At 59.8% G+C, this 11,173-nt stretch overlaps 2 protein-coding genes across 4 annotated transcripts in view; both read left to right on the top strand.

Moving 5' to 3' along the window:
* Nucleotides 1-3,006, top strand: part of CCDC88B (coiled-coil domain containing 88B) — a 14,374-nt gene extending 11,368 nt beyond the window's left edge. Inside the window, exons 20-24 of the mRNA XM_023535818.1 lie at nt 44-269; nt 452-618; nt 1,166-1,366; nt 1,603-1,671; nt 2,507-3,006. Coding sequence (XP_023391586.1) covers nt 44-269; nt 452-618; nt 1,166-1,366; nt 1,603-1,671; nt 2,507-2,562 — 719 coding nt within the window. The 3' untranslated portion in view covers nt 2,563-3,006. The remainder of the gene's footprint in view (nt 1-43; nt 270-451; nt 619-1,165; nt 1,367-1,602; nt 1,672-2,506) is intronic.
* Nucleotides 3,007-4,895: 1,889 nt separating this feature from the next.
* Nucleotides 4,896-11,173, top strand: part of RPS6KA4 (ribosomal protein S6 kinase A4) — a 13,781-nt gene continuing 7,503 nt past the window's right edge. The window contains exons 1-9 of one of the 3 annotated variants that reach the window (XM_011368750.2): nt 4,896-5,057; nt 5,160-5,231; nt 5,920-6,138; nt 6,256-6,371; nt 6,941-7,048; nt 7,259-7,339; nt 7,420-7,523; nt 7,616-7,766; nt 10,100-10,264. In XM_011368750.2, the coding sequence (XP_011367052.1) occupies nt 5,003-5,057; nt 5,160-5,231; nt 5,920-6,138; nt 6,256-6,371; nt 6,941-7,048; nt 7,259-7,339; nt 7,420-7,523; nt 7,616-7,766; nt 10,100-10,264 (1,071 nt within the window). In that variant the 5' untranslated portion in view covers nt 4,896-5,002. The remainder of the gene's footprint in view (nt 5,058-5,159; nt 5,232-5,919; nt 6,139-6,255; nt 6,372-6,940; nt 7,049-7,258; nt 7,340-7,419; nt 7,524-7,615; nt 7,767-10,099; nt 10,265-11,173) is intronic. The other 2 variants (XM_011368747.2, XM_011368748.2) reach the window with 2 other exon arrangements.

Raw genomic sequence — 11,173 nt, forward strand, 5'->3', positions numbered from 1 at the left:
GGGGGGGCGGGTCCTGGGAAAAGGCCTGGGATTGACCCTCCAGGGGCTCAGGACAGTGGCAGTGTATTACACCACACAGGAGTGTGTCAGTGTGCTAACAGCTGGCAGGGCTGTACCTGCCGTAACCTTGCCCCAGGCCTCATGCTGCTTCCTCCCTCCCCATTCCCCAGGGACCAGCTCAATGCCCTGCGCCGGGAGAAGCAGAAGCTGGTAGAGAAGATCATGGACCAGTACCGCGTGCTGGAGCCTGGGCCCCTGCCCCGGACCAAGTGAGTGGCCCTTTACCCCTGGGCCAGGGTCCTCCTGACCTCGCCTCTGCCTGCGCTCTGAGCCCGGCCCAGCTCAGGTCCAGGATCCGTGAGGGTTTGCCTGGCCTTTGCATCCCCGACATGGTCCTCTTGTCCCTCCTACCTCCTTGGCCTGACCCCCTCTTGTGCCCTCTTGCCCCCAGGAAGGGCAGCTGGCTGGCAGACAAGGTGAAGAGGCTGATGCGGCCCCGGCGGGAGGGGGTCCTCCCTGGGGGGCCACGCCCGTGGGCCGATGGGGCTGGCAGCACCGAGAGCCTGGGGGGCCCCCCAGAGATGGAGCTCTCCGAGGGCAGGGAGGCAGATGGGACAGGTGGGTCTGGGGGCCAGGTGACCAGGATGGTCCCTACCCCATGTCCTCTCCCCTCCCCCCGGCACCTGCCCACACCTCCGGTCTCGTCCTCTTTCTGTTGCTCACACTCGTGTCTCTGCCGGCCTCGCCTCCTGCACCTGCCCCGGATGGCTGCAGTGGCTCTTTGCTCTGCATCCCTGCCACATCCCGCCTGTCTGGCACCTTCCTCCTGCCTGCACTGCCACCCGCCCAGTCCCACCCATCCACCGCAGTGCCTAGGACTTCGGAGCAGCAGGGGACTTTAGTGAGAGGTCATTTATTCCAGTGAGCAGACGAGGAAACGGAGGCCCAGGGAGGGGACGCGCCTTGCCTAAGGTCACACAGTGAGTTAGTGTCAGAGCCAGCACAGGGTCCAGCCTCCTGTTCCAACCCTCACTTACCCGGACCCTCCTCTGCCCCTGCGACCCCTTCTCCCCGCCCCTGTGCAGCTTCACCCCGCTGCGTCTCCACTCTGCCTGGCCCCGCCCCGCTCGGCTCTCACTGCCCCTGCTGCCTGTGCCTCTTGCAGGGTCCCGGTCACCGGCCCCTATGCGCCGGGCCCAGAGCTCCCTCTGCCTGCGAGATGAGACCCTGGCAGGTGGGCAGCGGCGGAAACTCAGCTCCCGATTCCCAGTGGGGCGAAGCTCTGAATCATTCAGCCCTGGGGACACCCCCCGGCAGCGATTCCGACAGCGCTGGCCGGGCCCCACACCCAGTTCCCGTGGCAAAGGTGAGGGACAGGGGTCCCTGCCTCCCTCAGTCCCCAACCTCCATTAGCCCCCAGACCCTCTTGGGCCTCTGCAGCCTCCTCTCTTCCTGCCCCTGTGCAGCTTCGCCCCGCTGCCTCTCCACTCCCTGTGGATCCATCACCTCCTGGGGAGGGGTCTTCCCTCCTGTTCCCCGTGTCTCCCCACAAGCCCCGCCTGCCTCCACCCTGGTCCCAGTAGCTGCCTTGTGCCCCGCTAGGATCTGGCGTGGGATGGGATGGCTCCATCGAGACCCTGGCGGAACATGAAGCAGATGCCAGCAGAGAGGGTGAGTGGGGTATTTGCCCGGCATGGGGCCCTGGGAGCCCTCACTCATCCGTTCAGTCACTTGACAATGGGCTTTACGAAGTGCCAGGTGAGGTGCTAGCAAGGGATACACAGCAGGGAACATTCTGGTAGGAGAAGCAGATAGTAAACAATATACATATAAACAACAATTACCTACAGCAGCCCTGTCCCATAGAAATAGGGTGTGAGCTGCATGTGTAATTAAACATTTTCTAGTAGCCTCACCAGAAAAAAGAAAAAGAGGCAGGTAAAATTAATTTTCGTATCTTGTTTAACTCAGTAGCCCTGAACTGTCATCATTTCGACACATAGTTAGTGTCCAAAATTATTAATGAGATATTGCGTATCATCGTTTTCATACTAAGTCTTTCGAGTCCAGGGGTATTTTATGTCGCGGTTCATTCAGAGCAGCCGCATCCCATCTCGTGAGTCTCAGTCACATACTGGGCAGCTGAGCCCTAGAATATCGGGAGGTGATAATATTCTGGGAAAAAGGAGAGCAGGGCGGGGGTGGTCAGGAGCGCTGAGTGGGTGGGTTGCGAGTTTAATTAAGGCGTTGGAGGGAGGCCTCAGAGGGGAGGGGAGAGTTTGTCGTGCTGATGTGTCTGGGGAACGGGATTCCAGGCCGAAGCAGCAGCTGAAGCAAAGCATGTCGGAGGCCTGGCCGGGCGGCCGGTGCAGCCGGAGCGAGGCAGGGAGAGCTGGGAGGAGGTCGGAGGGGCCGGGGGTGGGCAGAAGGGGCCGGGCTCTGTGGGCCACCGTCAATGCTGCGAGTCCCCTGAGCGCGTGTGCCTGAGCTGAGCCTTTCCCTTCAGACCTCGAGGTGCAGGACCCGGAGAAACGCCCTCTCGCCCCTTCCCTCAGCCAGTGACACCGCGTGGACGGGGAGCTCGGGAGCACCGTCCCATCGCCGCTGGAGTCTCGGTGGGGGCCCCAGGCAGCCCAAGAATTCGGGGAGCCAGGGCCCCTGGGCCAAGCCCTTGGACAAGGAGGCCTGGGTCCGAGGGTCCAACACAGCTGGCACTGGGGCCCTGAGGTGGAGCTGGGACGAGTTTGTGGACAGAGGGGATGGTGGGCCCCCACGGGCAGCTTCTTGCTGGGGCTCTGGCTCTGCTGTGCGGCCCTCGCTGAGGAGGCGGTTTCTGGGGGAACCCCCAGAAGAAGGAAGCAGGAAGGAGTGGACTACGGAGCCCCTTGTCCGGGCCAGGCGGGGAGCCAAGGACCATTCCCTGGGGACTGTGACCTGGGCCTGTCACTGAGCCTTAGCCTGGGGCATGAGGGATGTGAGAATAAAGCTGGAATGTAATCACCTGAATCTGCGCCCTGTGTCTACTGGCTGCATCCAGAGCCGAGAGGCCCCAGGGACACCTGTGGCCTGGAGTGGCCACTGGCTCCCTCACCCGGCACAGGGCAGCAGAGGGCTTTCTTCAGGGGAGGGGTCAGTCTGGCTTGCCTGGATGTCTCAGAGGGGTGATGGGGAGGGGGTTCTGGGTAGCCAGCAGTGGATGGGGCCTGAGTCTGGGTTCAGCCTTTGCTTAAAAGATGGGGTTCTGGGCTTGGGTGGGGAGCCCTGCCCTCCCCTCCCTGGCACCCTCTTTTCTCACTGCTTCCTGTCTCCTCATCCTTTCTCCCCCAACCCTTTGGGGTTGAGCCCCTTCCCAGGGAGCTCACATCCTGGTGGATGTCACCTAGCCCTGGGGGCTGTCATGGAGGGACAGAAGAAGAGGGAGGGACACAGAGTCTCTGACCAGGGCCTCTAGGATGACACCCAGGAAGGGGCAATTAGGCTAGGTGGCAGGACGTGAGTCAAAGCATCTGGGGCTGCCCAGGGTAGGGAGGGGCTGCCCAGGCTAAGGTGAGGCAGCCCGAATCTGGGGGTGGCAGAACTGGGAGGGGTGCCCAGACCAGCCTCACCAGGGTGACCTGCAGCAGCCTGACTCATGGGCTTTCCACAGCCCCCTTGGGGATAACCTGCTGCTCTGCCTGCCTCCTCTCAGCCCCAGCTTCAGAGGCTGATGGGGTGGGAGTGGATCCCTTCAGCTGGAAGCCCCTTCCCATAGGCCTCAGGGTGGGGGCTTTGATGGTTGCCCCACCCTGTTGGTGGCCCCTGTCCGTTGTCAGGGAGGGGGACAAGACTCTGGAGAACAGGCCAGCCAGGGCTCTGGGCCTGATGGGGAGAGGAGGCCACCCCTATGTGGCTCTGACGCCTCTTTTTGAGGCCTCCTCTGGGCTCTGCAGGGGGCACTGTGCCAGGCTTGTCAGAACCACATGAGGGGTGTTTGGCACTGGGTGGCCTTAAAAGGGTGGCTGGGGCCTGAGGTGCTTTTATAGGTGGGCTCTAAAAAGATTTGGTCACCCCTCCTTGCCACAGGGTGAGGTTTGGCTTCAGCGCCCTCTCAGCACCCCCTATAGGTGACCCCTGGGTAGGGAGAACCCAGAGACAGGGCTTTGATCCTCAGGGAGCCTTAACCCCCACACCTTCCCCTGCAAAGGCAAGTTCATAGGGGATAGGGTCTCAGCTGGCCTCTGGGGAGTGGACAGGGAGCTGAGCTGGGCTGGGTGGCTTCTGGGACCCAAACACCCTCTTAAGGCTGCCCAGCACCAAGAGTGGGCCACACCGAGCGAGAGATTCTGGGCTGGTCCAGTGCTGGCAGCAGCTGGACAAGGGCAGCTGGGCGGCCTCAGGCTGCTCATCTGTCAAGGTGGCCAACAGACCCCCTCCCCCACTTGCCGCCTTCAAGGAGTGATCAAAAACGAGGTAGTGGGTTGTGAATTTTATGAAATCCCTCACTTTCGCTGGTGGTTAAGAATCAGAGATGCTGGGCTGCCCCGGGGGCTGGCGCCTTGAGGGGACAGCTCTAAAGCGCGCGTGTGGGCCCCCTGCGTGGCGCAGGCTCTGGGGTCCCAGCACCACTGGCTTCAGCACATATCCCAGGGCAGAGTGGCAGGGGAGCGTCCTCCCAACTGGGACTCCAGGTTATCCACGGCCTCCACCATGGCTCCCAAGGGGCGTTCCGAGGTCCCCAGGAGGGTCGCATGCTGGCCCGGAGCGGAGCGCACAGCCCTGATGCCCACCCTGTGTGCCGGCAGAAGAGGGTTCGCCCCTGCCGGCTCGCCCCTGCCGGCTCGCCCGCAGCCCAGCGCTGTCACGTTCCAGCGCCTGACTCAGGCCGCGGGGCGGGGAGCTGGGAGGCGGCGCTGGCGCCCGACTCGGCCCGGAGGCGGCACCAGGAAGCTCCCGCCCCGGTCGGAGCCGCCATGTAACCAGCGCCGCCCGGAGCCGAGCCGCGGGCCCCAGCGACCCACCCGCCATGGGGGACGAGGACGAGGACGAGGGCTGTGCTGTGGAGCTGAGGATCACGGAAGGTAGGGCAGGGACTGCCAGGGGCTGCGGGGTGGGGTGATGGCTGCGTGGGCCACAGGGAGCGGTCATGCACAGCTGGGCTCATTCGCCCCCTGTGCCCACAGCCAACCTGACGGGGCATGAGGAGAAGGTGAGCGTGGAGAACTTCGAGCTGCTCAAGGTGCTGGGCACGGGAGGTGAGGACCCCCCACCCGCCGGGCAGATGTCCCGGGCACAGTGCCCTGGGCCTCCTGCTGGCACACCCGCCTGGGCCTGGGCCAGGCCACCGGCAATGCCCCCCACCCCTTCCTGGCACAGCCTGCCTTGCCCGCTCCGCCCTGCCCTGCCAGGGTTGCATGCCCATTCCCAAGGCCGATCCTCCCTGCGAGGGCCTCCGTGTTTACACCCTTGGGGGCTTGCAGCCCTCCCAAGCGATTTACCACAGCTCCTCGGCTCTGAGCACCCTCTCCCCCGCTCTGCAAACTCCCCAGCTCGGGTTCGCACGTCCCTCCCATGTCAGCCCTCCCAAGTCCGCACACACCTCTGCCTCCCTTCCTTGGATGTGCACCTCCTCCAATCTGTCTAATCTTCCACAGGTTTGCACACGCCCCGCCCCCACCTCGCCCTGCAGGCCTAGAGTTGCATACCCCTCAGCCCGGTTTGCACATCCCCTCCCCTGTTTTGCTGAGCAAACCCCCCCCCCCCGGGTGCTGTGCACACCTTTCTCTCAGAAGGCTCTGCCAAGCTTTTTGCCCACCCGCCTCTCGCCCCAGCTCCTTCTCCCAATCTGCACAGCCCCCTGGGCTGGCGTCACCCCCACCCCCAGCGGCCTGCGCCGCCCTCCTGCTCAGGGGCCTCCCCTCTCCCCACGTGCTGCTCCCACAGCCTACGGGAAGGTGTTCCTCGTGCGGAAGGCCGGCGGGCACGACTCGGGGAAGCTGTATGCCATGAAGGTGCTGCGCAAGGCGGCGCTGGTCCAGCGCGCCAAGACCCAGGAGCACACGCGCACGGAGCGCTCGGTGCTGGAGCTGGTGCGCCAGGCCCCCTTCCTGGTCACGCTGCACTACGCCTTCCAGACCGACGCCAAGCTGCACCTCATCCTGGGTAAGGGCCGGGCGGGGGGGCCTGCCGTCCCCAGGGGCCCATGGAGGGAGGTGTGTGTGTGTGGGGGTGCTGTTCCCTGGGGGGCACTGCTCCCCAACCTCCACTCCGTTCCCCCAGACTATGTGAACGGCGGCGAGATGTTCACCCATCTCTACCAGCGCCAGCACTTCAAGGAGGCCGAGGTGCGCGTGTACGCGGGCGAGGTCGTGCTGGCTCTTGAACACCTGCACAAGGTGGGTGAGAACCTGGCCACGTGCCTGTTGCCATGGGCCTGAGGTCTGGGCCTTATGAGGGGGCTGCAAACATGGTAGCCTCAGAACTCTCTCGGGGCTTCTAGGGGGTGCTGGAGACTGGGGCCGCTTCCCCAGGCCTCCTGGAAGGAAGGGCTCAGTGTTGCCTCACGTGGCCGCCTCCCCTCGTGTCCCCTTGAAGGGGCTTTTTTCTCACAGGGAACTTGGGGCTGCCTCCTGGCGCCGCGTTCATGGAACTTCCTCAAACGGAGACCTCATGTGTTGGCTCTCAAAGCCTTGTGGAAATGGGGCTCTTCGCCCAGGCTTTTCTCTCCCAGGGACCTTGAGGCCTGCTCCCCTGCCCCTGCCCCCCATGGGGTCCTCTTTCCTTGCTTTGGCCTCTTAAATGGCCTTTCCTATCCAATGGCTCAGTCTCGCCCCAAGCCCACTCCTGCACAGTAGATGCACAGGGGGTCCCCTTCTGAGCAGAGACCTGGTGCAGGGACGCAAGCTGCAGGAACTGGGGGTGCGGGGGGAGGAGTCCTCAGTACCCCTCTTGCTCCTCCTGCCAGCTGGGCATCATCTACCGAGACCTGAAGCTGGAGAACGTGCTGCTCGACTCCGAGGGCCACATCGTCCTCACGGACTTCGGGCTTAGCAAGGAGTTCCTGACGGAGGAAGTGAGTGAAGGCCATCTCTCTGCCTGCGCCCACCCCCAGTGCAAGCCATCTTCTTCCCCTCACCTCCTTTCTCAGGGGTGTTGAGGTCAACAGCCCCAGGCCCTGCCTTCAGGAAGCTCCCACTGCTTTAACCCTCGCAAAGTCCAATGAGCCCTGCTCTGAGCTTTGGGGGCTGCTAGGTGTCCAAAATGGGTCCTCTCGCCCTCCCAGAAAGAGCGAACCTTCTCCTTCTGTGGCACTATCGAGTACATGGCCCCCGAAATCATCCGCAGCAAGTCAGGGCATGGCAAGGTGGGTCGACAGGGGAGTGGGGGTGCGGGTGGGGTGAGGCTGGGGTGTCCGCAGGCCCTCACCTTGGCTTGGCCCGGCAGGCTGTGGACTGGTGGAGCCTGGGCATCCTGCTCTTTGAGCTGCTGACGGGGGCCTCGCCCTTCACGTTGGAGGGTGAGCGGAACACGCAAGCCGAGGTCTCCCGGTGAGTAGGGCTGGATGCGGAGGGCAGCCGAGGGGCCTGGGCAGGGCTGGGGGGGGGGCTCGCTGCCCCTGACGCCCCGCCAATCCTCCCAGACGGATCCTGAAGTGCTCCCCTCCCTTCCCCCCTCGGATTGGGCCTGTGGCGCAGGACCTGCTGCAGCGGCTGCTTTGCAAGGACCCCAAGAAGCGGCTGGGTGCGGGGCCCCAGGGGGCACAGGAAGTCAAGAACCACCCATTTTTCCAGGTGAGGCTCCTGAGTCGCCCCCCACACCTCTCTGCACATACCCAAGCCAGGCTGCTGCTCTGGGTTGGGGGACACGGAAGGGATGGTCTGAGACTGGCCAGTTTCACTCGATTTAGGAAAATCCCCAGCTAAAGAACGCAGGCTCATCTTCTCGTTCATCTCTATTGAAACTTGGAAGATGTGTTCCCTGGGGAAAAGAATTCTAGATTCATCGACCATCAGGGCTGGCAGGGACTCGAGGCTGGATTTATCAGTTCTTTCATTGGACAGGTTTAGAGAAGAGAAGTGACCTGCCCAAGATCATACAGACCTGGCATCTGTTCCCAGTAAACGTACAGAGCTGGGAACAGATACCAGGTCTCCCGTGAGCCCAAAGCAGTACTAAAAGCCACACTCATGGCTCTTAGCGTCCACCCAAGTGTTTCGTTCTTTGTCCCTGTACAGTCCGTGTGCCTGTAGCTCACGTGGATGCTCAAGGAGCCGCGTGGGTTTTGCTTCCTTGCTAAGGGCACACACAGGTTAGAGAGCAGTGCAGAGTGAATTCCTTCTCCTTGTGAGACCTGCTGGCTTGCGTGCTGTGCGCAGCCAGCATCATTGCCTGGCTTGACCCTGTAACAGTGAACACTCACCGTGTGTCACCCCCCTGCTTTCATTATTTCACGTAGCCCTCAGAACCATTCTGATTATCTCTATCATTGCAGGTGAGGAAACTGAGACTCAGAGAGGTTAAGTAATTTGTCCGAGGTCACCCAGCCCAGACGTAGTGGAGCTCCCATTCAAACCTGGGTCTGGGTGACTTGTAGGCCCATGCTCTTCAATGCTGTGTTCTGTTTACATGTGGGCATCACATTTGCCACTTGTCTGACATTGTAACAAAAGCACCCATTTATGGGCATCTATTGTGGGCCGGCACTCCGTTATCTTGTTACGAATGCCATCTCCTTGAATCTCCCTGTACATGCCTGGAAGGGCCCTCAGAGCTGCTTTCTGAGACAAGAATCTAAGTCTCTGTGGTGAAGATGTCCCTTTGTGGGGGAAGTGGCTGAGTCAGTTTCCTTAACTGAATTCCTCAAGCTCACCCCGAGTTCATGCTGGGTCCTGGGTGCGGGGAGTGGGGTGAACAGTAGTCTTACCAGAGAGGCCCTAAGGTCTTCAAGGCCCGACACTTGGAAGGGGTATTCCCCTCAGTTCCCCTTTTCTTGAGACAGCCTCTTTGGTGATAGCAATGCTGATGTCCCCGATGGCAGAACTGAGGACTTTAAGTCTAGTCAGCCTTCTTAGCTGCAAGTGAAAAAAGTCCAACTCAAAATGGTGATATCCGTGTAATAGTGTTTGGCTGCTAACAGAGATCGGAATGAACAGTAGTGTAAAGAAGGTAGAAGATTATTTGTTTATTTTCTTACATAAAAGAAGTCCAGCGGTTGATAGGCTGGGGCTGCTGTGGTGTCTTCATGAATCCGAGGAACTTAAAAAAAAAAAAAAAAAACGCTCCTCTAACTCTTAGCATGTAGCCTGCATCCTCAGGGTTACCTCATGGTCCAAGATGACTGCTGGAGCACTTGCCATCTAGGCTGATGTCCAGGCAGGAAGCAGGAGGAAGAAGGAGGGGTAGGGCAAAAGGGCACTTGCCAACTGTTCACCCTCCCTTTGAGGACCTTTTCCTAGATTCCTACCTCACAATATTTGCTTGCTTGCAAGTTATTGGTCACCTCAAACTACAAGGAAGTTGTAAAATATTGTCTTAGTTGCGCACATCATTTCCCAGAATAAAACTGGGGCTATGGAACTAAGGGAGACAGAGAAAATGGATGTTGGGCGGGCACTGAACGGGATTTGCCACATGAGCTTAAATACAAAAGGCATGTTTTAGCTCCCATCAGTGAAAAATCCAAGGAAAAGTGGGCTGACTTCAGGCAAGGCTGCATCCAGGTACTGAATCCGTGTCATCAGGAATCTCTTTCTTTGTCTCCTGGTTCTGCTTTTCCGCATAGGGACTTCATCATTAGACTCTGAGGGAGCATCTCCAGCACTTCTAGGCCCACATCCTCCAAGGCTTGAATGTAGTAGGAGGGAGGGTATTTGTTTTGCAATCTAGTTCTATTAAAAGTCCCAGAATTGACTGCATGTGGTAGAAGGTGATTCTCCAAGGGATCCAGGGATTGTGTTAGCAGAGGGAGAGAAATAGAAGCTGGGGAGGCAAGAAGAACAACTTTCTCCCAAATGCAAGGTGGACCCTTGCTACACTGAGGAGCCGCCCAGTGAGAGTGGCCTGAACGCAGACGGGTTTCCACTTCCTGCCCTTTTACCCCTAATCTCTCATTTCTATTTTCCAGGGCCTGGATTGGGCTGCTCTGGCTGCCAGGAAGATCCCAGCTCCATTCCGACCCCAGATCCGCTCAGAGCTGGACGTGGGCAACTTTGCCGAGGAGTTTACTCGGCTGGAGCCTGTCTACTCACCCCCTGGCAGCCCCCCCTCTGGGGACCCTCGCATCTTCCAGGTGAGTGAGGGCTCAGGGAACCTCAGATGTGGGGGAGGCAGGATGCCGCTGGCCACCTCAGCCCTGGCCGACCCATGGGTACTGCATAGATCTCGTGTTTTGATCAGGACTCAGTATCTCCCCCTAGACCTCTCCACTCATGAGGTACCGGGAGGTTGTCGGTCATAGAGACCACCATGGCAGGACATATCTTTGAACTTCATGGTTTATCTATAAATTTCATGTTAATTTCTATTCTACTCCATCATATCTCCTTATTGTTATATAAAAATGGTTTCAGATTATTCACTTACTTAACTAGACCTTTAGGAAGAGATGCCATGTTTATATTGTGGCTTTGCATGCCCCTTGGCACACTGTATCACATTCTTGGGGGCACAGACCCCCTCCACCCCAGTTTTAGAAGCTTAGGGCTGTTGGACAAGTCTAAACGCCTTTGCTCAGCATTCGAGTCCCTGCAAGGCGTGGTCCCTGCTCTGTGCCTTAGACTCGGCTCTCGCTCCTGTCACAGGTGGTGCTTCAGCAACAATGAACTGCTCAGAGGTTCTGGAGCACACCACTGTACCTTTGTACATGTAGTTGCCTCCACTTGGAGGGCCTTCCCCACAGATGCCCGCCTGGCGAGCTCTCACTCATTTTCAAGCCTCGTTGTCCAGGGCTGCCCTGTGTGGAGTCCTCCTTGCTCCCGTGGCCCGGGGCTGCCCTCTCCTTTGTGCGCTAGCCCTCAGCAGACAGCTCCTCCTTCTGACCATTTGTCAGTTTGCCTCCCCTGATCTGAAGCTCCCAGAGGGCAGGGACTGTGTGTTTAATTTCTGTGTCCCTATGCCCAGTGTGGGGCCTGGCCTGTAGGATATGGTCCATTAGTATACTGTAAGAGTAGACCAGTACCAAGTATGGATGGATCAGTCC

This window comes from Pteropus vampyrus, unplaced genomic scaffold (genome assembly GCF_000151845.1).
Source record: "Pteropus vampyrus isolate Shadow unplaced genomic scaffold, Pvam_2.0 Scaffold144, whole genome shotgun sequence".
In the NCBI taxonomy this organism is placed as follows: domain Eukaryota; kingdom Metazoa; phylum Chordata; class Mammalia; order Chiroptera; family Pteropodidae; genus Pteropus; species Pteropus vampyrus.